We start from the raw sequence: 27,821 nt of genomic DNA on the forward strand, positions 1-27,821 counted from the left end.
ACTTGGTCTTGCAGACAGGACGCTTGATGAAAAATACGACAGCTTGCTGAACATGACAACAGTCCCTGCGAGTTGTTTTGATCAACCTACAAGTAACAGTGAGAAATAAATATATATAATAGCTATGGTTGGAATTACAGTTTACTGACTGCAGCAGCTTTTCGATTTAAATTCTGTGTCAGACTCACATGACATCAGTGTTTTAAGCTGGTCAGTGATCTGTTTCTCGATCTTTGTACTAGTTTAATGTCTCGGTCCTCTATTCTGTATGGATCCTTAAAGCAGCATGTTTTTGAGAGAATTATGGCTACTTCAGCACTCAGTGTAGACATTTAATGTAAATGGAGTTTTGGAGTTTTCTTTATTCTTTATTGACATCATCAAAAAGTCAGCTATTTACACCTGCTTATAGGCGCCCTGCTTACATATCCATATCCTATAAACTGTGTGACCAACTTTAAAAAACACAAATACACTGCTAAGATCTTTCTTTGAAAATAATAAACGTAACCTTGATTTTTTTTTTAAGAACACCTAAATGCTTTGCTTCACTTTGACAAACTGGTGTGCACATCTCTTAACTATATTAGACCATTGCATTTAAATATTTTATCTTTTAACATTTAGTTCTTTTTGCTTTTTAATTCAACCTTTTCCATTTCATTAGCCTGTAAATAAGCATCTGTGAGTGAATCACCCTGTATGAGATTAAAGCAACCATTTGTAATAGTGAGAACCATAGAGGTCAAAATACGAATTCAAACTAATGTGCTGCTTGGCCACTAGATAATATAAGTTATAAGTTTATAAGGTAGAAGTTTGCTTGGGAGATAAACAATTTGTTAATTCCTAAAACTATTTATATATTTCAATATATGAAACGGAGGTTTTGTACTTGTCCAAGCTGGCACACGTTTTCTATGCATTATAGGTTAATCGGCTGAGTAACAAAATGTTATTGAAACAAGTCATTTCTGCGTCTTCGTGTTGCTGTTCTTCAGGGATTTCTGTTGATTTAAACGAATCCATATAATGATGAAGTGTCCCTCCTTTGCACTTGGCGGTGTTTTGCATGTTTACCAAATCCAAAAGATGACCATTCATGCATTACAAATGACCACTCCCCCATACCAGAGCACATTCCTGTCTGCTCGCCATCCCGCGACAACCTGGAGGAGAGAGAGCGCAACTACATCTCTGCCCCTGCCTCCTCCTCACGGCGTTGGTCGCCATCCATCCCCTCTCCTCTTGTACCATAACAGATGGTGGGAACAACATTGCATCCACCGGGCACCACAACAATAGAGCGCAGAATCCAGTTCGGACCACACTGGCCTTGCACCATCATGCTCCTAGTGCAATACTGCGTGAGGCTGTGAGTGCCGTCGTGATTTATTTCACGCGGTACCACCACCACCACGGCCACGGAGGAACCTTCTTGCGACTATTTGTGCTCTCCATCGTGCGGGAAAGATGGCCGCTATGAAAATACTAACCAGCACAGGGCTCTTCTTGGCGTTCTGTGCGCTGGGGCTGCTTGCCATGGCGATTTGCACCGATTATTGGTACGAGACCGACGCCAGGAGACACAGAGAAAGGTGTAAAAACTATGCCAACAAGCGGAACGACCCAGGGTACATCTACATTTCAAACCACAACCTCCCCCTCCAGATGCCTCCAAAGAGCCTGGAGAGGAAAAGTAACGGCCCAGATGCTGCTGCTCTCATCAGGGCGAAGCGGCACTTTCTGGCCGCAGCATCAGCCATGGAGTCTCATTGCAGCCGGCAGTTTAACTCCACCGTCTCCGGGCTTTGGAGGAAGTGTCACCGGGAAGGATTCGACCTGGAGACCGAGGACCTTATTTACAAAGGTAAACACGAGCAGCCTGAAGCTCGGCTTTTCTTGTGTGCACCAGGCCATGATGCTCAGGGGATGAGCCTACACTCAGCCTGACACAAACACAGGCTCATCCAGAGGCCCGTGCTCTGCCTTCACACTGACATGTGTCTACCTTTTAGATTTTTGGCTTAGAAAATAGAAAAGCCTTTGTGCTTCTGTTGATTTGTGGATTTCGCTGTCCATGGTGCTGAGTGATGCTCCTCTCTCTGAGCCCTTCTCTGAAATAATGTCAGGCCTCTGCTGCTCCATGTTTTCTAAATCTCTCCCTCTTTAGGAGACTAAACAACATTGTGTAAAGGATGGTGTCGCACCGAGGACTTTACAGAGCAAATGAAGTGGTTTTTACGTTGGTTTGAGAGAAAACAGAACCTACAGGGAGAAGCCACACTTCAGGCCTTGCTCATTTATGCTACACCTGACCCACAGCAAGGTCCTAAAACAGAGCAGATACACAAAGAGGCGATTCTCATGGTGTAGAAAAACCACAAGTTGTTATTAATAATGTGAATGTAGAGCCTAGGAGATCTTTCAGTCTACCGTAAAACAGCCAAAATGCCGCATTATTGACAGTTTATCTACCAAAAATTGAAAACAATGAACTACACCTTGTTGTTTTTAGTGTCCTGTGTCAAAGCCCACTGCACTTTCACTATATGGCTACATAGAATTAATGATTAATATCATGTTTTGGTAGGTTTAATAATTAAAGTTTGGAATTGATGTGGTATTTTTTAATCAATAGCATACAATCCAAGGCTGTGGCATAATAGCATCTACAGTGTAATCCTTCCCGTTCTGCTGTTCAAAACTATAGTGACAACCGTGTAGAGCTAATGTGTAGGGACCATATTTTACATCTGCACATACAGCACAGCGTGTATAATGACAACCCGGTTATATTTGGTTTAACTGATTGTACTTCTTTGTCATACAGGGATACAATTTATGACATGTGCACAAATTCAGTGCTATTCCTTGGACAACACAGACCTTTATGAGGCTTGTTGACACTGGCTCAGAAAGTTGATGATTTTATCCTTAGTAGATTTTAAGCCTTGTCCTTTAATATATTTGACACTTTCTTTGTTTCTCACACAATGTCAGGAAACAGTTTTTATATGGATGGGAATTATCAACGTGTGCATGAAATTTCATTGCATTAATTTGCTTCTGTTCACAAAGATTGTGGTCACGTGACTACGACAGATTTTGCTCCTTTGCTCCTTTTAAAAGCGGCTACTTACTCCTGCACCACAGAGATATTCAAAGTATTAAGCCCCAAGTAGCCAGAAGGGAAGTGTAAATTAGAATTTGACTCAGGTGCATGTTTAATGAAATCCAGTAGCCCTTAAAGTACTAAAAAGTAATCTAGCTATTTTAGTTGTGGATTTATTAAGTCTCTTCTGATTTTTAGTATCATGTTTATTCTTTGACAATTAATGATAATGTTGTCACCTATATCTAAATGATTACTGTCAAAAATTCTAAACTGTTTTCAGAAATGACTGATAACACTGGGTTGTCAGAAACAGTTTTTTACAAGGTTTAAATGACAGGTTCACATTTTCGCAAGTGTGTCTTAAAACAGCAGTTAGGTGCCCATATGAACTCTGCTTGCTATAAGAGCTCCTCCTGTTTGTACTGGACATCCAGAGAGCAGATCTCTTCCTAAAGCTCTTCAAAAGTGAGTAATAGGGGCTAAAAGCACAGTCCTCATTGTTTTTCCTTTGACAGTGTTTTCCTGCTGAGTTGGAGCTGAAAATAAAGAACAAAAAGAGGGAATTTTAACCAAAAACGCAGCAACTTTTAGGATATTTACTTAATGTGACACATTAGGAGGATGGAAGCCTTTTATGATCTTCTGATAAACTTTCTCAATATTTTTCTTTTGAACAGATGTGGATTTGGCCCTAATTACTTCCATTCATACTTGATGATTTGGAGGGACCATTTAAAGGCCTGTATTAACAGGAAAAATGCTTACAGTGTTCACTTACACAACGTGAGCTTGTCCTTTAACAACAGACATAGTTTCAAACCAGACAGGCTTTCCCTAAAGTACCAGCTGTACTCTGCCTGTGGTCATGTTGAAGATTAAGTTACACACACACAAAAAAAAAAACGTTACATGGATTTGATATGACATGACAAGTCAAATTATTGTTGTTGAACATCATGGTTTTAGGGACAGGTGGAAGTTTAAGGACAGTACATGTCATGTTTAAAGTTTCTTATTTATTGCACTGGTTAGCAAATCATAAAAAAGAAACTCTGATGTGATGCCATGTACAAAACTGTGTTCAGAAAGACACTAGACACCATGTCACCAGGGAACGTGATTTGAACTACAAATTGTGAATGCTATTGGTGAATGGTTGTGAGGGTGTCTGATATTTGTCTCATCCCGAGGATCACACTGTTGTGACTGCAGTGATGTTAGGAGTAACATCTGGATCGTTCCTCTGGTGTGAACTCTTGTGTTCACCGGTGTAGTGAAAAATGAGACTTCTGAATCTGCATAGACATTGTTCCGTGGAGACTCTGTTAGTGTTGATGGTTGAACAGCGCAGAGTGTTGACCTTTGAAGCTAATATGTTGTAGAGCCACCATTTTAATGGTAGGTACATTTAAAAGTAGGTTTGTATAGAGACTCATAATACAAATCCTGAAGCTTTTCAGATGACATGAACTGATGCCAAGTTAACTGTAATAATCATTGTCTTTGTTTCAAATAATCACTTGAAAGTGTGGTGCAGGATTTAGATGCACCATGTGGTTCATACTTGAAAAGCCTTAAAGAGCTAGCTGCTCTGTCACTTGTTGGCTTTTTAATATTACTTCAGCCCATCTGGAAAACATGAAATATTTGGACTAAAACAACTCCCTGTTGTTAGAACAACTCTTTGCATTAATAACCTCAGATGTCATTAACAAAGCATGTTCAGATCAAAGTCTGGAAGACCACAAACATGAATCGAGAGCCGTAAAACTCCAAAAACATTACAGAGGTTCATTCTTTTACACATAGATTTAATTGTATTGTAAAGAAAAAAAAAAAATCATTTCCCATAGGCTCTACAAAGGTTCAGTTTTACTTACATTTCTTACCTTTCACTGTCTATGTGCTTGTATTTAGAACAACTGTGCTCCAATTATAAATATGCCTTTTGTTTTTATAATTTGTTGCTAGGAATAATTCAAAGATGTACCCCGGTCAAGTATCACTACTCTTCGTCCATCCTTCCACGAAATTTACCCGTCAACATCACAAAGACCATACGACAGGATGAGTGGCATGCACTCCGTAAGTAACTAAGTAATTATACAGTATGTGAACGTTGGCCTCACCCATGGCACGAATTTAACTCCTAGAGTATTTTCAATCATTTCTTTCTCCCAGGTCACAATATTCACAAACAACTCTTTAAAGAACAAATTCTAATAAATAACATAAAACACATTTTCTCATATTTACCATCTCACAGACATTGAAACACAGATTTCTTCATTCTTACCAAAATGTCCTTGTGCTGTTATTCACTTCAAATCTATTCAATGCACAGTTGAAGCAGCCAAGTTATAACTTAAACTGCTCAAGCACAAGAGTGCATAGTGGATAACACCATATTGTTACCATCACCACACAAGTTTCCTGGTAATTTCTTTTACTTTAAAGCACAACTGGTCCCCACTCCTGAATGTATAAATGACCTCATCAACCCTTTGCTCCCACATCTAGATTCATGACCAGAGGTTATCAGGTCATCACTATTAGGGAGCTCTGGGCTTATCTGAAGATAATAGGTCACACAGATCAGGGTCGGCTTTTTAATATTAAGCATTTAGATAAGCTCATATCTCTTATTGGATATCCTTGTACAAAGGGGTAGAGCAAGAGCGATTTTTGACCTTGGACTGTAGAAGTAGCGATTGTCAGTTTGATGCACGGGCAGCTTTATCTTGTTCTAGGGGTGATGTTTTGCATTCAGAGCAGATGTGCTTTTTACCGTCAGTATTCTGTTATAAAATGTTGAGCTTTAAACATTCTATACTACAACATTTTTCAAGGTGTTTTTCTAAGCAGTATTCATGCATATTACTGTAGATACTTAACATATCTAAATTTCTATTACTGCCATCTCTCATCAATCAATCATCTGTTACAATTTCATCCTATATTGTAGCTTATTGCTAGTAAACCTTGAGTTTACAGTTTAAACAAGTTGAATTGAGATGCAACCATAAGATAGGTTGTATATGCAAAAAGGTGAATATTCTTTGTATGAGTTTGTGTTTCCCCCTTTTTGGGGAGAGGGCTTCTGGTTTAATATAATAAATGTCTTAGGAAGAAAAAGCCACTTGAAGCTTAAAATCAGTTTGTTGGTTGGGGCTCCTGTATCACATACTCTCTGATTGACAACACACTTAGAGCAATCAAGTCTTCAGCCGTATAATTTGGCTCTTTGGTTAAACACATTCAGTGTGATGAAGTGGGACATAAGTTGCTCAGCTAGGAATGATGTCTCTTGAAGCAGACTCCAGCTTTACCACACTGCAGGATTAGTTCACACTGCATATTCACTGACAAGTAAAATGAGGGCAGGATTTTCATTTTCCTGTTTCAGCACACTGACAATTTGTCTGTTACGTCCTGTAAGCTCCAGTTTAAGCAAACATCTTTGGTTCCTTTGTTCCGTACCTCTAACTCAGTCGGTGGTGTTTTTCGTTCCCTGCTTGCAGATCTAAGAAGAATGACGGCTGGCTTTGTGGGCATGGCTGTGTCCATCATCCTTTTTGGCTGGATCATTGGAGTGCTGGGATGCTGCCAGCAGCATGACCTCATGCAATATGTAGCTGGGCTACTCTTTCTCATGGGAGGTACTGTGAGAGCACATATGCCTACTTCCACACACATGCATGCAGACACAATGCAATTTTATTAAATTTTTTTATTGATGTCAGCTGAGAGCATCTGTGGGTTAACGTAAGAAAGGCGATCGATGTTCTGTAGTAACATGATTCCTGTCCTGCAGTAAGATGCACAGTTTGTGTAGGAATTGAATAATTGAACTGGAACAGTTTTAAAGCGGTTCTTGTCTTTTCTGCTCACACAGGAACGTGCTGCATCATCTCCTTGTGCACATGTGTGGCAGGGATCAACTTTGAGTTATCCCGCTACCCCCGCTACATGTACGGCCTCCCTGAGGACATTAGCCATGGCTACGGCTGGTCCATGTTTTGTGCCTGGGGGGGCCTCGGTCTCACATTGCTGGCTGGCTTCCTCTGCACCTTGGCCCCCTCCCTGAGCACACCTGCTCGCACAACGACCCACAAGCCAAGGCAGGAGAATGGAACAGTGTGACAGGACCGTGGTGTCATGACGCGACTGATCCATCAAATGCACAAACCGCACCCCTCCAACCTTGATGTTTGACTCTGATCCAGTTTTTGTCTGATCACCATCTCACACCACCCTCGACATTGCCGTCCCCCATCAGTGTGCCTGAATTGTGACAGAAGGAGGAAAGTAACGACAAATTTCACACACCTAATCCTGAAACTCCCAGAGGGGCCTTTAGGAACACCAAAAGTAACACCTGCAGTAACATATGACTGAGACAAGGCTCTCTTAGCACAATTACGAGTTTTTTTTAGTTCCGATTTTTGTCATTCTGACTTTATGGTGATCTTAAGGTGACTGTTTTCAAGACAAGAGAATTTGTGTAAAAATGGTGCTCTCTTAAATACACAAAGCCACATACGTACACTCTCACAGCACACACACACAGACACACACACATGCACACACAGCAGCTATTCCACACATGCTCAGTTACTCTGGATGAATCATGAGCGAAATCCTCCAAAAGGAACAAACACACATCAGGCATCCGGTCAGCATTTCTCTTTCAGTCAAGTGATGTGTGCTGTGTTATTGTTTGTAATGAAAAAAAAAAAATTCTGGCGTTGACTGCCCATCGCTTATCTTTAGTGTAGCACACTTACTGATATCAAACATGAGCCCTGAGCGTACATGTCTGCATCCTCTGCAGAACACAAATGAACGGCGTGGTCAGTACGATTAAAAACACAGACTTAAATTTGCATTGAACAGCAAACTGTTTGATGCTTCTTTAAAGATTCTATATGTACAAATGCATCTATATGTATATCCAGATCATTGTTTGTGTGAAGTAGCTTTTGAATAAGAATGTTTGTTTCCTGTTTGTTTAAAGATAATGATGGCTGACAGTGTGGAGAGGAGAGAGTCACAGGATGGTGCAAGGAGCATGAATCCATTATTGATTCAGCAGCATTAAAGTATTTTGTGGTATGAACCAAAAGGAAGTGAGAAATAAAATAAAAACATTGAATCACAGTAACTGCTGAGCTGTGATTTAGTGCTGCTGTGGTCTTACTGCTCTGACAGACCCAGTTGTTTGCTGATGGCTGAATCACAACCTGACCCAAAATATGGAGGAAGTATTTAATTATATTGTTGTTTACCCTGAATTACAAAATTAAAAATCCAGTGTTCCCACTACATGCTAAAGCACAATCTGCACTCCCAGTCCTCATCTACACAAAATACAGTGGCGTAGTATTGTCCACACACAGAGAGCCAAAGGAGCGAGCCAAAGTGTAATCATGTCATGATGGAAATCTAGCTACTACTGAAACAGCAACACAAACACAATATGAAAAATAATTAATTGAATAACCTGTTTTTTTTTTTTTTTTTACTTTCGTGTGAGATCCCCTTTTGTGATTCAATGGTTAAAATGAAAATACCTCAAATTCTGATGTTAAAAAAGCACAAATGATCATTTAGAATGGATCTTGTGTTGAGCAACTTTCTAACACAGTGTATAGACATTTTGCGCTTTATTCATGATTCATATACACGCAGAAAATCTAAATCAAAAGAAATTCTAGAAATTATTTTAAGGGTCTAGGACTTATAAAAGTATACACTTTGTTGAAGAGCAGCTGCATTTTGGAAAACATTACTTCTTTAGTAATAAATTATTGAGAAAACATTTTTGAATTAGAAAAAGGACATGCCACTTCAAAATAAGAGTTGGGCTAATGTGTGTTACGTACAATAAATTTAGTTTTTAGTAAAAAAAACAATAAAATTCAATAATAATTGTGTGCTAACCTACAAAATTATATACAACATTGTGTGTTAAATAGGTTGTGGCCCCGTAAAAGGTTTGGAAAATGGACTATAGTGGATATGACTTTGGTTTGTTCAGTTGAAATGAAAAAATAATTCTTCTGATGACATTTTTGGATAATAATAACTCACCGCAGCCAGTTTTCTGTTTGTTCCCTCTGGTCTCTAGAGCTAATTTATTTTGCTATTTTGTTTCAAGCTCACTACGATGATACAAGAATAATATAGCCATGTTTTCATAAATGTTGATTGCTGGAGATATTCCGTCAGCTATGTCAATTAACTTTCTTAGGAAAAAAAAAACAACGGTGTTATAATGTGTGTTGACAACACTGTGTGTGATGTTTCGGTCCTTTCACCATCATCATTAACCTCCTCATGAGGCTCCCACTTTTCAGAGCTTGAAGAAAATTAACTGAGGCATGACTGAAAACTTTATCTTCAGTGTGTTGTTGAATCTTTGCACTTTGCTGGGTCCGTGAACCTGAAGTCTGACATGTTTGAATTATACATTTCATGTTTGCAAGGCCACATGTGGGAGCAAAAGATGATCGGAGCATGTAATCAACACCCTGTTGTGTCTTTTACAAAGAGTTTGGGTTTATACCATGTTGTGTGCATTGGGTCGGTCGGTCCAGACTCTTATTGTAAAAATATTTATGCCAGAAACAAGGACATACCATAAATATAAACATATTTATATCTATGGTCATTACACTGACAGCTTAGTCAGTATATTTTCTGATGTCCTACAACTCACAGAATGCAAAGCTGTTTGGTGTTTTGGTTTTTTAACGTTTTAATTTCACACGTAAACTGATACACAGTAATATAAGTATTACTGTAAGCAGTAAACTGTAATGTATAGGTACATGGTGCAAGTATCATGTGTTGTTAGGACTGAAGCACAATTGCACATAACGTTTTGTGTATTATAGGTGGGAAAATCAGATTTTTTTCCTGTACTGATTGGCCGCCACTAAACATGTGGAGGCCTTTGTCAAAATATTTTACAAACAACAAATCCAAGGGACATATTTACACCCCCATATCTTAAACAATAAAACTCCAACATACAAGCACATAAGAAAGATTTTGATTGGACTGAGTTTCATTACATAAGAAAAGCAGCACACAGTAGCAAGATTTACAAAAATAACGTACTTTAGAGAACAAATGAGGTCAGCGAAGTGTAACGCTGTATTTGCAATTGTAAAATCCCTCTGAAGTGGCAATTTCCTGTGTTTCATGAGGAACTTAGAAATGTACTCTGTGCAATGAGAGATGTCCTGTGAAAACGCCACCATTTAGGGTGGCTCCTGTTTCAGTAGCACAGCTATTATTTTCTACAAGTCATTTATACTGGTTCAATCACCTGCAGATGTTACATGGGGACTAAAAAGACATTACAGTTTTGCATGAACTCATTACAGTTAGTTTCTTTCAATATATTTAAAACTTGTGTCCATTTTTAATTAATTTATTTACTGAAATAAAATATGTAATTACTAATGTTTGGATTTTCAGTGTTTGTGTTTGTCCCTAACTTGTTCAGGTTCTTTCCAAAGTTGTCTGTGAGTCTTCCCTACTAATGTGCTTTTTTTTAAGGCCATTCATATTATGTGACTGTCCTTATCTGGCTGCAGCAGTGTGTTTTGCACACGTTGAATTTGTGGGGATTAGGCAGTCTGGGGGAAAAAAAATTATAATAAAAAATATATATATATATGTATGGAGAGAAAGAGAGAGAGTAAGTATGAGCAGCAGTATTCTCCAAAATATTGCGGAGAAGAGGCCTGGCCTTTTGTCACTTAGGACATGGTGCCATCTAGAGGGAGGACATGATGTTTTGTGTCTTTGCTGTTTTTAAAGCTGAGGTAAGCTTAACTGCTACAGCCTGTAAAGTACAAAATGCACAAAAAAGAAATACAGTATAGTATAGAGTATAAAAATATGACAAATTGGGATAAATTCTATTAAAACATTATAAGCTATGCATGTCACTTTGTATAGACTAGTACTCACACTTCAAATGGAATTAAAGCATCCACAATATAACTACGGTACCACAATACATAAAGACATGCAAGTTTACTAACTGCACATTTGCACAAGCTAAATCCACTGACATTACTTTGTACTGCACTGAAGAAACAGTGCAGTACAAATCAGGCAGCAGTAATCAGACTATCGATTAAATGCCAATTTTCCCTATTAATAATTTATCGTCCATCAATTAGTTGTGAGAAATTAATAAAAACCGCTGTTACAGTCCAAGGGGATGGACTTTGATCTCTTATGTATTAAACCAAACATCCCAAACCCTAAGATATCCAGTTTAAAATCATATACCAAAGAAGCTGGTACAATAGTTACAACATTTATTTTTTATTGAAAGTTTACTGAGATGATTAATTGATTATTTAAATGGTTGCCAAATATTTTGCTTACAAATCACTGTATACATAAAGTTATGCAGCTTCGCTGGCAGATGTTACAGTCGTAGTTGGACGATTCACATGAGAAACTAACTAGTTAGAACCAGTCATATGTAGAACCTTTACACAGAAAAGACTGGATTTCCTACATGTTAACTCGTTGACCTGTTGCAGTTCAGTCTGATTAAGTAAATGTTCACCTACTGCCTGGAACCAGCAGCAAAAGTGAGCAGTTTAGGATTCTACATTTTACCACAATAATGGGCACCGACCACCATGTAACTGTCAGGTGAGATGTTTAAACGGGATGGTTTCACTTTGTCCCTGCAGACCCTGACCTCAGATCTGCGAACTGTTCCTCCCCCTCTGCAAGGGTCGTGTTTCTGTAGGTAACTTATAAAGGTCTCCCAGCCTCCACCTACACGTACCATCACATGACGTTCATTCAGCATCTGCAAAGGTGACAGGACACAGAATAGTCAAGAGAGGTAGTAAAGACTGCATGTTTGAATTCTCAGCCATATGAAAAGCAGTGCTGACAAGAGGCCCTCTCCACAAACACACACACACACACACACACACACACACACACACACACACTTCTCATGCATGTGCAGCTCTTGCTATGAAAGGCAAACGATCCCTCAAAATCTCATTAAACCTGATGAAACAATGCCTCATGGCACCAGCTGAGCACACACAGGACTAATCCACGTATGAACATGCATGCGCACACATGCGGTGACGCACGAAGGCACACCCCCACACACGTGCAACAAAAAATGCCTAATAAGCACTGTTTTCAATAAAATGATGACTGCATAGCGACTCTGTGTGTGAACAGTTGCTGCAGAGAAGTCAGTTGTATCTGAATCAACACATCTTTTACAGACAGACATCTTTCCAGATGAAAACCAACTGGTGCCATGGCAACTACTGCCACAATATAAAGCCTGGAGAAAAAAATGAAAGAAGAAATTGAGATGAGTTCAGTGCAGACCCTCAACTCCCAGAAGACATTTGCATCCCCTGGAGGCCTTTCAAAGCCATCCGTTGTTCTGTCAGCACCGGCCCACCCCCCTCTTTCCTTATCACCAATAAACCTTCATTATGGAGCCATTAACAATGTGATAATACAAGCAGATCTACACTTCTTATGCTGGGAGGTGCGTGCCACGTGTATGGGATGAAAAATCAATGCTACAAGCTCAGACACACGCAGGCGACACAGGCAACTATCCAGGAAAATCTCCAGACATGGTCCATCTCAGCTGTTATCCTGGAGATTAAAATGTTGAAGTTGACAGGGGTCAAGTCTGACATCCTGAATAAACCACTTCCCTGTCACAAAGGGAGGGGATTATCATTCTGACTGTCTTCACTTTCATCACGCCTCATCCACTGTTTAAAACACAATGGAAAGAAAATGAACTAGATGGAACCTCAACATCTCTTCCAATTATATAGTTTATTATCTTTCATCTGTATTAACCCTTTATTCATCCAGTGTATTATTTGGTTGGCATCATATGTTTTGCTGTTTGATGTTTGTTTTCTGATTGTTTGACTCTGAATGTTTCTTGTTCTCTATCAATAAAAAAGGTTCAATTATTTATAGGTTTACATCCTTCATCCTACATCCCATATACCTTTAGCTTATTTTTTATTTTTTCATATAAATCAGAACATTTTAAAATGTAAAACCAAATGTATTGAGTAAAAAATACTGTCAGCATCATTCTACATCATAATATTCAATACAAGCTCTCTTTGTCTGGTAGGTTCTTTTATTTCTGTCTCTACAGCCACCCTCCTCCCCCTTCAGGTCTCCATGCAGGGCACTATGTCTGAAGCCCATAAACTACGTCTGGATTCCCCTGTGTCTTCCCTGGTAGCTCCATTGATTTCCTCTCTCCTTTCCTGCTGAAAAATGCATGAGTGCACTCAGGGAAGAGGAGTCATTCAACCACTAACCAGTAGGAGGCAGGCTTTAGCCACACCCGCTACTTTTGAAGCTGTTCACAGTCTGTTTTTGTACATTTTACAGTAAAGATCCATTATTGTATTTCTCCACTGCAATCAATTCCTCTCTCTTGTAAATGCTTTTACCTCTTCTTTCCTAGTTTTTGAAAAAAGAACCAGATTGTTACACCTGTGAGGCACACTTTTGATTGCCACATAATTATATTTAATCCCTATAGTGCACAGAGGATAAAGCTTGGTGAATTCTATGCTACCCTGACCTTTTTTTTAAAGAGCTCTAATAGCTCTTTCCACCACATGATACCAGCACGACTCACCACAACCCAACTCTACCTCATTTTGGTACCAGCTATACTTTGTTTTCCTATGCAGATAGTACATACAGCCAGTCATTATAGCAAAGCATGAAAAGAAAATTATTTCAAAAGAGGCAGCAAGACCAAAGACTGCTGATAGTAAATCAGGAGGGTGTGTCTTTAGAGTTCAGTGAATATGGTGGTTAGTAGTTTCCATGCCCCTTGAAAGCTTCACAATACCAAAAAAGTACCAGGTACCAGGTACTGTGCATGATTTTTATTCAATCTACTCTGCTCCACTATGATCATCTGATGTCTGCGACACTCTGCACAGCTTTCTTTAGGTCACTACCAAATTGCAATAAATAAGAATGCAGGATAACTTAATCAAGCAGAAACTGTTGATATTGAGTTTGGTAAGAAGGACATAACTCACTGAAAAACCTTTAGAAGCACCTAACTTGGGTCAATGTTCACATTTCTGACAAAATCACTGCAAAAGTAGTGACATCCTCACCATCCGCATCTAAATTACTATTAATTATTTATTTATTTATCACTTTTGCATTTTTTATTGGTAATCATTTTTACACCTTCCTCCTCGACTGTAAGGTCAAAGATCAGAGTGATTTACTGAATAAAGACCCTGGAGCTTCTATGGAGTCAATGGCTTGCTCAAGGACACTTGAGAAAGGAAGATAATGAAGTAGACTTCTACCTTAATGCTCAACCAATGATAAGAAAAATAATTTCATCTTTGTCATTTGGTTGATTTTGTTCAGCCGAGTCAAACAAGATTTGAATTGAATCATTGTAGCTTTTAGGTTTATGTTTTAATTTAGATAGAGTAATACATAAAGGCTTGATGTGGCATGTTTTTGAGAGATGTCTGAATGTCTTTTTCTTCCACTGACACACTCAGACAGTGCCCCTGCTATAAAGCTAAAAGAGAGCCTAATTGGGCGCAGAGAAGAAAGAAAAACCTTCCTCTTTTAAAACAGCAAAGAATGGAGGCGCACTCCAGGGCCAGAATGATTGAATAGTCTCCATAGGGAACGGGAGGGGGGGGTAGAAAGTTTACATGTGAGGAGGGGCGGTCACGCTCAGCCGCTCATTAACAAGCTGTCTGATTAAACCCCTTGCTAATGACTTTGTCTCTGTAATCAATAGTAGCTGCTCTTTAAAAAGGTCTGCACGCATCAAATTGCAGGATCTCCCAGGAGCGGCAAAGGGGTTATCCTGGTATATGGTAATGGAGGTTCACGGTGTGTTTCCCTGCACACATGTAGGCAGCTGCGAGCTTCAAGGTAATGGATGGCGTCAGGGTCGATGGGCTGCAGCGCTCTATTCACACAGCTGAGGTGTTGTTTGCTTGTCAGTGGCAAGAAGAAAAAAGAAAGACAGCAGTGCAAATAATGTCTGCAAACTAGTATTTATACAGAACTAATGATAGTCAGATGGACCCTAAGTTATGGTGAAACATCTAAAGAATGTGTACAAAAGGTTGAAACAGTGTAGAACATAAATTATTAAAATATAGAACAATTAATGGGATTTTTTTTCTCTTTTCTCTGCATTCTGCTGGACCTGACCACAAAATAGTAACATGCTCTGGTTAGCTTATCTTTATTGCCTCAGATTTCTTTGATGTATGTTCAAACACATGCTCCTGTGTTATTGATAGGTCTGCCTTGGAGAAACAGATGTTCCGTGAAGCGGAATATTATTTTTCAAATAGGCAGTAAAAACACAGAGTCTTTCAGCCAGTAAAAATGTAGCTGTAACTCCCATTAAAGCAAACTGATGCTGACAGCATTGATTAGCTGTTTAGCGACTGTTGGGTCAATGTGGTTTTCAATACAGTTAACAAAGCATTACATGGGTTTCAACTAGTGACCAATTAGCCACTGAAGATGTGATACACTATTTAATTTCAAAGTTATACGCTGCAAATTTGTATCAACCTGATTCCACAGAAACTATTTTAGCCTGATTATTAAGCTGTTTCAAGTGTTGTGGGAACGACGAAGTGCATAAGGTGCATTACTTAAACAATATAGAGTGAACATTGTTCAATAAAGCAGCTCTATTTATATAAATAGATTTACAGACAGTGAAACCCTATACATATTTCCCACATACAGTAGACGGACTCCCAAGGGAGCTGCCATTTGGAAACACACATCACAGGCATATCGTCCGCAAAATGAAAGAAAGAAATGTGTTTGTTTTTTCCTTCAGGTTCGAAGTCTTGCAGGTCTATGCACTGAATAAAATCATTGTCAGCCCAGTTGTATCCTGACCATTGGTTGCCAAGCAACTCCACCTCTTGGAAGGCCATTCCTCGAGTCTTTGTACAGACGCATACGGGTGGAGCACGACTCAGGGAGGCTGAAAGACACCCATGTCTTCCTCACAAATGATTGCAAATGAGTCGCACTAACACACTGCACTTGTTGCTGACTCAACTGTTGATTAATAACCTGACGGCCTTCGCACCTCAAATCTTATTATGTGTTGCAGCATCTATGATGCATCTCCATTGCTTGAGCCTTCAGCTTTGCTTGTTAATTTACAAGTCATCCTATCAAAGTGTCATGTCATGATCCCACACATCAGATTTCACATTAATTTATCTAACTTAGCAGAAAATAACATATCAGCAGGAATAACATCAAACTAGTGGAGGAGGTAGGCGATAACCAACCTCAATTTCTAGAAAATATTATTGCAAAGAATTAATGTGATTTGGTTTTCAGAAAGAGATGGAATTATGGCCATATTATGATTTAATTCTTTTATATTAAACCTAACTGTTGTGATAATAGTTGTCCACATTAAATCATGGTACATTTCCTAGATATAAGATTCCTCGCTCCAGTCTTCATCCCGTTCCAACACACATTTTCTATTCAGCAGATGCTACTTTTACATTTTATCCTCAATGAACTTTTTAAAAAAATAACCTTCTTTTTTTCTTTTTTTTTTTTTTTTGTCCTTTCGGCTCATTCCGTGAGTTCAGGGTGGCCATAGCGGATCATTGTCTGCATGTTGATTTGGCACAGTTACCCTTAAACCATGCATAATAGAGCAACCATAAGGTTAGAGAAAGATCAAACCTTTGGATGAATGTTTCTAAGTTCAAAAATGTCCTGTGTGGACATGTTCAATATTTAACCAATTTAACCACCATATTTCCCTCACTTTCTCCCCATTGCTTTACTGTACGTACTGCGAGTGCCTAAAAATTACTATAAGAAATCTAATCTTGCTTTAGATGTTATAAATGAATCAAACAACTCCATTAACAACTTTTCTTGTTTGTAATCCATTTGGCACAAATGGCCACCAATTCAGTAGCGTGTAAAACAATTTCTAGGAGATTTTGTTGGCATGGACATACTTACTCGTATATACAAGACTTTCTCTCCAACACGGTAGCAGCCTTTAGGTTGCTTCTCAACCAGGAACCTAGTCGGACAGCTGCAGGGGTAGTTTTCTGTAATGTTTCTCACCTGGAACAGATTAAACAGATCACGTATTATCTTTAATGCCTGAAGATTAAATTTTTAAATTGCAAATACATTACGTACTATATCATCCAAAATGTCATGGATGCCTGTGCTCCGCCTGCTTCTGGATTTTAAAGAACGAGGAGTCAGAGCTGCAGATGGGGGGTCGATGGAAAGTGTAGCTGTTGGAGTGTGGTTGTTCTTTGTGGAGCAGACTTTGGCAGAGGTTACCAAGGTTTGTACTAGGGAGGGTGATGACGGTGGAGTCGAAGCAGATGTGCCAGTGGTGGAGGATGAATAGAACAAAGGTGTTTGTGTTGAGGCTGTGGTTGTACAAATGCTAGAAGCTGAGCGGGAGGACTGAGGAGGGGATAAACATGTAGGTACTGGGTTTGTTGTGGCTGATTGAAGATCAGAGGAGAAGGAGGTGGCAACAGGTTCAGACAAACAGGTCGTGCTTGGAGTGAGGGGCACGGATAGAGGAGGAGGAGAGGACGGGGTCTGAAGCAAGGTTGTTTGTGATGGTGAATACATTGACGTAGGAGGAAAAAGAGGAAAGGGCAGAGGGGATGATGGAGATATGCAACCAGTCTCCTCCCTCTCTATCTCTCTCTCCAACTTCACCAGCCCTGGAGGCTCAACTCCATACCTGAGAGAGAGGTTTGACAAAATATATCAGCAAAATATATCAGATATGAAAAAATTACCACTATGTTGTACAGCAGGAAATAATAATTTCCAACAAGGTGTAACCCCAAATGTTATGTGGAAAGCCTCTGGATCTATAACTATTCACATCCTGAATCAGCTTTAACAGAACCCAATCTGTAGTGAGTGGGATCAACAAAAACATTTAAACGACCAGTTCACATTTTCAAGGGTGTCTTAAAACAAGAGTCAGCTGCCCAAATGTCAGTCAGCAGGAAAACACCTTTGAGGGAAACACAAAGAGGGGATTTTACAGTAAAAACTGCCCACATGATTAATTAAACTCGGGCTCCTGAAGCTTCGTACATATTTGAATACATTGAATACATTGAATACAGGACTGCAGATTTTGGCCCCCATCAAATCAATTGCTTTTTAAGGAGAGATTTCTTGACAGCCATTATGAACTGAAGGAATGATTACAGAATTTGAGACCTTGAAACCCGTCCTGTTGCAAGCGAACGCTGAAGTTAAAACAGTAAGAAAATAGTGGGCATAAATATTTGTCAAATTACTAATAAGTGTTGAAAATGGCGAACTAAAATTTGCCTAATACTAACTGAAGCATTTGCTGTTACATACATTAAAGGTGAAATTGTCTGCTAAGGGTATTAAAAAAAACAGATACAGTTTGCTAAAAATAACACGTAAACTGATAAAATAATTAATAATAGTTGAAATAACAGTTGAAGGATGGGTGCTAGGGCTTTGTTTGAGGGGCTGTGGAGGATAGAAAAGGCAGATATATAATGCTGGTAACCACTAAAGCTTTACTCCTGCTACTATTATTACTTTATACTATTATTTACAATTGCATAAAAAGTTATTTTAGATAAAGTCTGAACTGAATAACTGAATAAACTTCATCTAACACAATTAATGTCATATCATGCAAATTCTAAACCACTGAGAAACTGTAGCAGTTTTCTACTAAGTGTGATTCAGTTCATGATTTACTTTTGAGTGGCAGAATCATGAGAGAGCCAGTTTTCTACTTACCTGGCTGCAATTCGTCCCAGCTCCATCAGGCACAAGCAAACCTCCCGAGGCTGCTTATGCAGGACTTCACACAGCACATACATAAAGTAAACACAAAGAGGATTGGGGGACAGAAATAAAAAAGAAATCACTCTTCTGAAAAAAAAAAGATATTTCCAGAGATAAACTTCTGTCTGTTTGTGTCCAAGAAAGATACAAACAAAAAAGAGACAGAAGCTGGGCACATTGTGCATCTCTATCTTTGAAGCTGGTGTGGGCTCCAGGTGAGCAGCTGAGGGCATGTCATCAACAAGTCAATTCCTCTTCCCTCCAGTAAACATACTAAATGGGGCCTCTATAATTTAGTGGTCTCATTTTAATTTAAAAGTTTATTTTTAAGAAGCCTGGACCACAAAAGTTTATTTGCTATGACATCTGTTTTTGACGTTAGCCTAGAAGTTACTGTATGGTTCAGTTCAGAGGAAAACTGCATCTATAAGTAGGCCAGAAGGTGTCTGCTGTTGATACACAATTAGGTGGGCTCCAGTGGTAGTATTCAAAACTAATATCTATCATTTTCTAATAGCACTGTATTTTTAACAGTGCTAAATACAAACCAACAATGAATCTCCTCTAGTTACGGTGTATCTGCTTGTCAGCAACCTACATTCGTTCATTGGCTTGTGGATTTCCTTTCTTGTCTAAAAACAGCAAAATCTTTTAAACTCCTCAACATTACTGACAAAAAAAAAACAAAATACATATGTAACTCTAATGTGATGAGGAAACTGAATGTCATTATTAGCGATGATACTTTATTTTCATGCAACTAGATCAGGGCTGCAGCAAAGCAAAAAGAGACAAAAGAAAAGAACAAGAATTTCACCTGTGCCTTCAGTGAGGCAGGGAAGCTTGTCAAGGTACGGAAAGTTTACCCGTCCCTTCATTCAATTAGTAAAAAAGAAGTAGGTTGGCGAGGGCTTATTGTCGGTGGGGGATTAACCTGCACATTATCATTCTCACGCATCTGCTGTCTTGCTTAGACATGCCCAGCTAAGAAGTGCTTAGACAAAATACTGTATGTTTGACAGCACCGAAACATGTTAGGATATTAACTGCAAATTGTTTTCTCATCTTACATACAGATTGTGTCGGTGAGACATGAAACAATCATCATCCGGAGTTGTACAGTATGGACAAATTTCCAAATAAGATGTTTACTTTGAAGTATCAGCTTGAAAATATGCTGTATATAATAGATTATGCTGAAGCTATTAGATTTATTCAGACATAGCCCGAGGTAGACGGTAGAAAAAGAGAACTCACCAACAAGAGAGACGATACAGGAAGGATGCAAAGATTAAAGAAGTAATACAATGAAGGGGAAGTTGTCACACAAAAATTAAACCACGTCTAGAAAATGCTCTCGTCATTATTACTATTATAAGGTTTAGTTAGTAGGGTTAAGTTAAAAGATTTTACTTTAATTACTTTCTACAAGACATGACATGATATGATTCACTTAAGGACTTTAAAGGTGAAAGAAAACGGGCAGAGCTACATTATAATGGTAGGTGTCTTAACTCACCCAAATCCTCGGACTCAAAAAGATAAGCCTCGTCAATGCCAATCCTTCGACACCAGTAGAGGAAGTTGGCAGCGTTGTCTCGTGCAAAAAATGATCCAGAAGTTGCATCAGCTCGCCAGTGGATCACTCTTCTTAGAAAAGGCTGTAATAGTTTTCCACACGCAAACACACACACATACACAGGTGGTGAGTAAACAGTGGAAACATGTTCTGATAAAACGATGGAGTATCTTTATGTTTCACCTTTTCTAAGGTACAGACAGGAATCCGTGTAGTGGTAGTGTGGGAAACATCTTCTTTTATGCCGAATTGTTTGTGTGCAAAAAGTGGAAACAAAGGTGGCGTTTAGCAAACATGAACAGCAGTCAGTTCCAGCCTCAGAGCGGACCTGGTTATGCTGCCTCAGCAGGCTCTGTGGGCTTTTCTTCACACTCACTTGCATTTTCTTTAAGCAAAGTTTTCATCAAGCCCTATCATACAGGGTTAAAGCAAGTCCTTTTAACACTTGGCAAATCTATTACAACAAAACCTACATCTTCAACAGCTTTTCTTTTGGCTTCTCCGCTTTATTATGACCTGTGGAGGTTTGTAAAGGTGCAGTAACATCATAAAGAACAGAACAAACCATCTGAGCCATCCGTCGAATAATCTTTTGGTAAAACGAGTTTAAATTAATTAGATCCATTTCTTAGTGGATTACTTTCAAGGTGTGTTTTTGTGTGGACTCTGTTCTGTGTGTGTGTTTGTGTGTGAATACAGTTTGTGCAGTTTGACTTTATGTTGCTGCAGCACCTTGCCATTGTTGGAATGGATCATCTTCTCTTGGAGCAGCTGTGCCAGCTGACAGAGGAGCACGCCATTATCCAACCTCTCCATCAGACTGTCTGCTGTGAGATCCACGCCTGAGGACGACACACACACACACCCATACACTGAATTATACACATCGATCAGTCACAACACTGACACCACTGACAGGTGAAGTGAATGCCATTGATTATCTTGTTAAGGTGGCACCTGTCAAGGGGCAGGATATATTAGACAGCAAGTGAACAGTCACTTCTTAAAGTTGATGTGATGGAAGTAGAAAAGAAAACTTAACAGCCGGTCTTGCGGGGTGTTTCTCGTATGCAGTGGTCAGATAGCTACCATAAGGGATCCAAAGAGGGACAAGCAACAGGGACATTGATGCACATGGGAAGCCAACGATCACCCAATTGGTCCAGTCCCATTTAAGAAGTGCTGCAGCAAAACTTTCTAAAGAATTAAAGCTGGCTATAAATGACAGGTGTCAGAACACACTGTTTATTTGGCTGCATAGCCGCGGATCAGTTGATCTATATTTATAACTCGAGGTTATGTGTTTTGCCTGTTATTATTTTAAATGTGTAAAATACCAAAATGTTAGTAGTAGCTTGGTCTGAACAGATTTTTTGAACTTACATGTTTTTAGTAAGCACGATGAAGGAGGTGAAATGACCTTATATGCTGCAAATTAGCCAGATATTACAATGTAATTACAAAATGTTAGAGCTGTAAAGAGTTTATATACAAGTGTTTTAATCAGTTTCAAACTGTCAGGCATTAGTTGTCAAACATCAGAGTTAAGACTAATGACATGACATTTCAGTTTTTAAACAAATCTCTCTCACTGGCCCAAAAACTGTTTTGACGTTTGTTTGTCTTTGTTTTGTATCGTCTGTCAGAAACTCATACTGCTGGAGTCTCATCACTTTTCAGACACGCCCCCCCAACAGGTTACGACATGTAGCATCTTCATGCTTTCCATCACAATTCATTAAAGTGAGAGAAAAAAACATCCCTTTCCTCTTCCACATTTCCACTTATGATTAATGGGATAAAAAGTAGGTTAATGTGCCCCTGTGACTGCAGCCTTTTCATCTTTTCTCCACAATTAAAGCCCTAGTTCCAATCTTAAAATGTCAAATTCATCTCTGAATGACACTGACAAATGACAACGTGAAAGTTTTAAACTGCCATTTTGTCCTATAATGACATTTTCTCTTGCAAACATTTGTGAGGTTTTTGTAAGAGAAATGTACAGTAGATCCTTAATTTTAAAAACTAGGTCTCACCCATTGTGTTGTTGAGCCAGAAAGACAGGTCTTCTTTCATGGGCAGCAGACTGGCTTCGTGGCGGCTTGGCAGCCACTGGTTGTACTCATGAGGACTGGCAAGTCCCGGCCCAGAGTATCTGGACTTTTGGCCAAAAAAACTGTTCATCTCCAACTCGGTAAGATGCTGCGGGCCGCGAGGGCTGTCATGGCTGGTACTCATGGCTCCCACTTCACTGTTCATGTCTGAGCTCCCAAAGGTTTTCAGTGGATCCTGCTGGGGCAAATAATGTTGCATTCTCAGTTTTCAGTTTTTCACTTATCTAACTAACTTTTTTGTCCCAATTAAGAAGGTTTAGTTTAGGAAAGAGATACAAATCCAAGAATTGAACTTGGCACCTGTGAGTCCACTTTTCTGCACAGCGATAAGAGATTTAAGCTTAGCTGAAGCTAAAAGGAAGATTCAGTATTCTGAATTAGTTTTTTTTCTTTATCAATAATTTGTAGTGCATAAGTTCCACAACAACAGATGAAGATCGATGTTATTTTCAGATGAACTAGAGACGTCATAGCTACATAAAGAGGACTAATTACTTATATTTTACATTTGGGAGTGCTCTTTTTTGTAGAAGATGAGAATAATAATTACAGCAACTAATATCATTTGAAAGATACATACAACCATCTGGGAATTGCTTTAAGGCAAACTTGTGTAATGGAAAGCTTTCCAATAAGAAAACAAGCAATAAACAATTAGGACATAATGATTTTATCTAATAATAATGAAAGTTTTGTAAAAAACAGTGCTGTCCTGCACATGTAGAAAACAGCAATACATGTTGAAACTTATTTTACACACTAGCTTTCATGCATGGACCATCTACTTACATCAACACAACACACACAATCATTAATCAAAGGGATTAAAATGACTAAGTGAAAGTTTAATAAGATGTACAGCTACAACCCTAAGCCCATCTCCTGGTGCTGCTGCATGGTTCATTTGTCCTGTTCCCAGATCAGCCTCTAACACAAAACTCCGACCCATGCAGAGACATGCTCTCAGAGCTAATTAACAAGAATTAAAACAACAGCAGATGCAGTGTTTGACTGGGTCTTCTGAGTAATATACATCAGAGACGCTCGGTTTGTGCCAAGAAGCCTGCATTAAAACAACATGAGCAGTTGCAATGGTGGGGGCGTGTTGTCTAAGGCTCTGGTGAAATCTGGTATGTCCAGTTTGTGCAAACAGATCCGTGAACGCTTCGCGGATGCCTAAAGACTGCAGTTTCATAATGCTATGAGACTGAAAAGTTACCACATGGGCAACTCCTTTATCTGTCAAAGCAGTGGTCATGAGGTAGGCAGCAGCAATGCATCATCCATTGTAGCAAATTCATGTTACAATTTAGTCTGGGGGTTACAATCTAGTCTGGGGGTCAGTGTTTTAATCCGTTGTTCCTTCCCTTGATGTTTGCTCCTTATTTGTAAATTGCTTTGAATAAGGGCATCTACAAAATGACTTATTGCAATTTATTAGGAACGAGTGCCTGCATGTATTTAATGACATCAAAAATATTGTTAAGGTTCTTCACCATCCTTACTATCGTACTCTTTTTTTTAATGTAGGTCAGGGAATTGTTGACTAGGTTGTCTGAGGGAAATGTGACAAGTGGCCCCTGACTGAACACAGTGAAAAGAGTTTTCTGCAAACACATCACACAGACATGGGACAGAGCTAAAGTACATGGTTTACAGAGGGGGCTACTTGCCAAGTTTGAGGCTGATTTCCAAGCTGACCAGCAGAGCATGAGAGCCTCTGCGTCTAACAAAACATCCAGGTGCAATATTCACACCTCTGCTGTGGGATAGCTCTGCTGGGAAGGGAAGGCAAAGGTCACCCACTGGGGTCTTACTCTCAAGACAGCAGGATCCTTTGTATTCCTGCAGAGCTGAAGGTCCATGTCTGTAAACACACAGACTGGCGTACAGACACACAGGCTCATGCTTGTATCAGCGTTTCTATTGCACCTAATTTACTTTGCACAACTATTAATGCCTCCAAAGTAAGATGTGCTTTTGTGATATAAAAGCTTCACAGTCTAACCGACTGATAAAGCAAACAGGTAAAATTAGTAGTTGCCTGCCTGAAAAATGCGAGCAAAATGAGGGATTTGAAGCATGTACATGTACGTGTACGTAAGACGAGTGATTGATGATTTCTGCACAGCTCTTACTCTAGTGTCTCCAGAAAGCGAAACCAAGACTGTGTCTGCAAATCTTCACAGCTAGTTAACAAACGTCTGCAGTAACAAATCTTTCATTGGAAGAATCATCTCTTCATGCAGAAACATGTGCCACTGTTTCTACAAAAAGTCAGTGCATTCTGCTTTTATTTGGAAGTTATGTTCCAACATCCCCCCTATGTGTTGACAACTGAGATCACAAACCTAAAGTGAACATTCAAAGCACTGCACAGTGAATGAAGTGAATGAATACTGTAGAGGTGAACTTACTCGTTTCCGGTGGACCAACAATTATCCTCCTGAGATCATTGTATAATGAACTCTGAACATTTATTGTATTCCACGTAACGGACTAATTCTACAATACATGTTTATGAATTGTAATTTCAAAAATAAGTTCACAAATCAATTCCATCCAACAAGTTTCTCAAAGTGATTCCTAAATCCACAGAACACGGTAAGTAACCGTCTGCCTCCACAGCTACACCCTGAACCTTTTCACCTCTACCTTGTGGTCAGTTCCTTCGCTGTAGTTCCTGTCTCTCTTGGAGTTCACATCTATTCCGTTCAACAGCTGAGCTGAACTGCCTCTATTGTAACAAACCATTGTTATGCATTGTTTCCACGACAACTGGTTAATTTAAAAGGTAAACTACAAAGGCAAACTATAAAGGTAAACATCAAAGTCATATGATGTCATTGATGACATCATACATATACTGTAACAAAGATTTAGTGGGGAAAACTGCATAGGTGAGGTAAAGGTATCAGCTCTAGTGTTATAATATAGCTTTAGTTTACTTCAGCTGCTTCTAGACTAAATAAACCTCGTTTCCACACAGGATGGAAAGGTCTATTTAACTGTGCCAACCCACAGCTCTCACGCTCCAGTGAAATACACCGTAAAATATATATAAGTTTAGTGTAAGGTGAATGAAATAAACTATGAGAATCTCAGAACAATCAGTTCATTGAGTTCCGACTTAACTTTTTGCAACTGAGCCCATAAAGGTTCAGACACCATGACCATGTTGGAGAGTATGTTTCTGCTTCAATATACCAACGATCAGGAACACATTTTCTTCATGACAATTTACCCGGTCTTTTCTTAAATCCTGAAACTGCTGGTTCAAGGAAATATTCACTGAACAAAAAAGGAAATAAAAAAACATTCACAGGATTTTATTTTGTATGGTTGAATTGCTTTCGAAGTGGTATTATGTTAAGCATTTTTTAAAAATAATTTTCGATTGATTACTTTAAATTCTGTGTGATCACTCCGTAACACAAGAGAAAAGTACTGTATTTTAAATGTTAACAAAAGATATTAATCTTGCTGGAAAGTAAATTTGTTCACATTTACTTGCACTTTAATTGAACATATTTATATTTAATACCATTACTACTATATTACATCTGATAGAAAAACATTTCACTTTTAATACACTAAATAATTTAATGCCATACTTTACAGTCATAATAATATTTATTTATAATAAGTGTCAAACTATTTAGAACTTTATCTTAAACTATTCTGTACAGTGTGCAGTTAGGTGAAAAATTTGCATTCCCTTATTTTGAAATGTAAAAAAAGAAAATCAGAGAATTGTTCAAATCAAAATGATGTGTACATTAATTGGAGATTAATTGGAAAACTTGGAGAACGTTACACTGTGCCATTGCAATTTTTCTTAAGTAGACTATAAGATCTTCATGGAGAGGATTTATTTAATAACTACAGTGTGTCACAACCATTAAAATCAGTAAATAAATCTTTACACTTCTATGTTCTATAAAATAAATCATTGTATTACGGAAAGTGTACTTACAAAATGGCAAAAACAGCAGCAAGAGTCCTCTAAAGATTTTCTATCTTGGCAAAATGTCTTTACACCTCCTTCTGTCCTGCAGTTTTCTTCTTACAGGACGTGCACTCATCACTTAAAGCCAGATGTTCATCTCACTCAGGTTCACCACATGTAAATTCACAACTCTACAACAGGGGCAAGCACACACTCCCCTGTACACGCCTGCAAGGTTGTGGTGTCAACTTACAGCTGCTGAAAGTAAGATGGACTCAGAAGAAAAGATTTTTTTGTTTTGTTTTGTTTGTAGCAAAGTAACCGGGTAAAATAAAAATCACAAAATAATAAGACTGCATTCCTAATTAAAAAACAAATCATTTCTCTGGATCATTTTACATAATATGGATGTTTCCTTTTCAAGCTACGAAGTTCGGAAATACTGACATGTTTGACCAATCACTTCACTCTCTTTGGGATTCAGGAACCTACTTCACGGCTTTAACTTTTCTCAACAGTTCAAGCTTTTGTCAAGAAGCCAACGATAGCAAAAAATAATAATCAGAAAATACCCCATTAATGTCAAAACAGGTTTCTACAAAGTAATGTCAATTAAATAAAAATATGTAAGGTAAAATAAGTGTTTGCATAAATATTCACCCCCTTCAGGTCAGTAGTAAGTAGATGCACCTTTGACTCTGTGTGGATAGGTCTCAATCAGGCTTAGTTCACTAAATCACTGCTTAGTTTATTCCAAAACTGCTCAAGCTTCTCCAGAACATTCACCTTGTCAGTAAACCATTTCTTTGTCTGCCAAGCATAGTGTCTTGTCTGATGGCCAAAAAGAACCATTTTGGTCCCATCAGACCAAAGAACCTTCTTCCACTTGACCATTGAGTCTCCCACATGCCTTTTGGCAAACTGAAGTTGTGATTTACCCAGAGTTGTCTTCAACAGTAGTTTTTTTCTTGCCACTCTCCCATGAAGCTTTGACTGGTGAAGAACCCGGGTAACAGTTGTTGTCTGCACAGTCTCTTCCATCTCAGCAGCCGAAGCTTGTAACTCTGTCAGCGTAGTCATCAGTGTGTTGGTGGTCTCTCTCAATTTTTGAGAATG

At 38.8% G+C, this 27,821-nt stretch overlaps 2 protein-coding genes across 3 annotated transcripts; one reads left to right on the forward strand and one right to left on the reverse strand.

Moving 5' to 3' along the window:
* The first annotated feature begins 1,119 nt into the window (after positions 1 to 1,119).
* tmem276b (transmembrane protein 276b) lies at positions 1,120 to 10,508 on the forward strand. The gene is made up of 4 exons (XM_067496311.1): positions 1,120 to 1,870; positions 5,090 to 5,203; positions 6,640 to 6,777; positions 7,014 to 10,508. The coding sequence occupies exons 1-4, from the start codon at positions 1,474 to 1,476 to the stop codon at positions 7,259 to 7,261; spliced, it is 897 nt and encodes a 298-aa protein (XP_067352412.1). The 5' UTR covers positions 1,120 to 1,473; the 3' UTR covers positions 7,262 to 10,508.
* Positions 10,023 to 26,872, reverse strand: gas2b (growth arrest-specific 2b). 2 transcript variants are annotated; one of them, XM_067496306.1, is made up of 8 exons: positions 26,733 to 26,872; positions 22,679 to 22,934; positions 21,375 to 21,484; positions 20,583 to 20,724; positions 19,016 to 19,079; positions 17,390 to 17,957; positions 17,204 to 17,311; positions 10,023 to 11,969 (listed from the first exon to the last, which is right to left on the reverse strand). In XM_067496306.1, the coding sequence occupies exons 2-8, from the start codon at positions 22,899 to 22,901 to the stop codon at positions 11,760 to 11,762; spliced, it is 1,425 nt and encodes a 474-aa protein (XP_067352407.1). In that variant the 5' UTR covers positions 22,902 to 22,934; positions 26,733 to 26,872; the 3' UTR covers positions 10,023 to 11,759. The 2 variants fall into 2 exon arrangements, with proteins under 2 accessions (XP_067352407.1, XP_067352406.1); XM_067496305.1 differs by having other exon boundaries at positions 22,679 to 22,931; positions 26,733 to 26,866.
* Positions 26,873 to 27,821: the final 949 nt, after the last annotated feature.

The sequence above is a fragment of the Channa argus genome, chromosome 2 (genome assembly GCF_033026475.1).
Source record: "Channa argus isolate prfri chromosome 2, Channa argus male v1.0, whole genome shotgun sequence".
Classification (NCBI taxonomy): domain Eukaryota; kingdom Metazoa; phylum Chordata; class Actinopteri; order Anabantiformes; family Channidae; genus Channa; species Channa argus.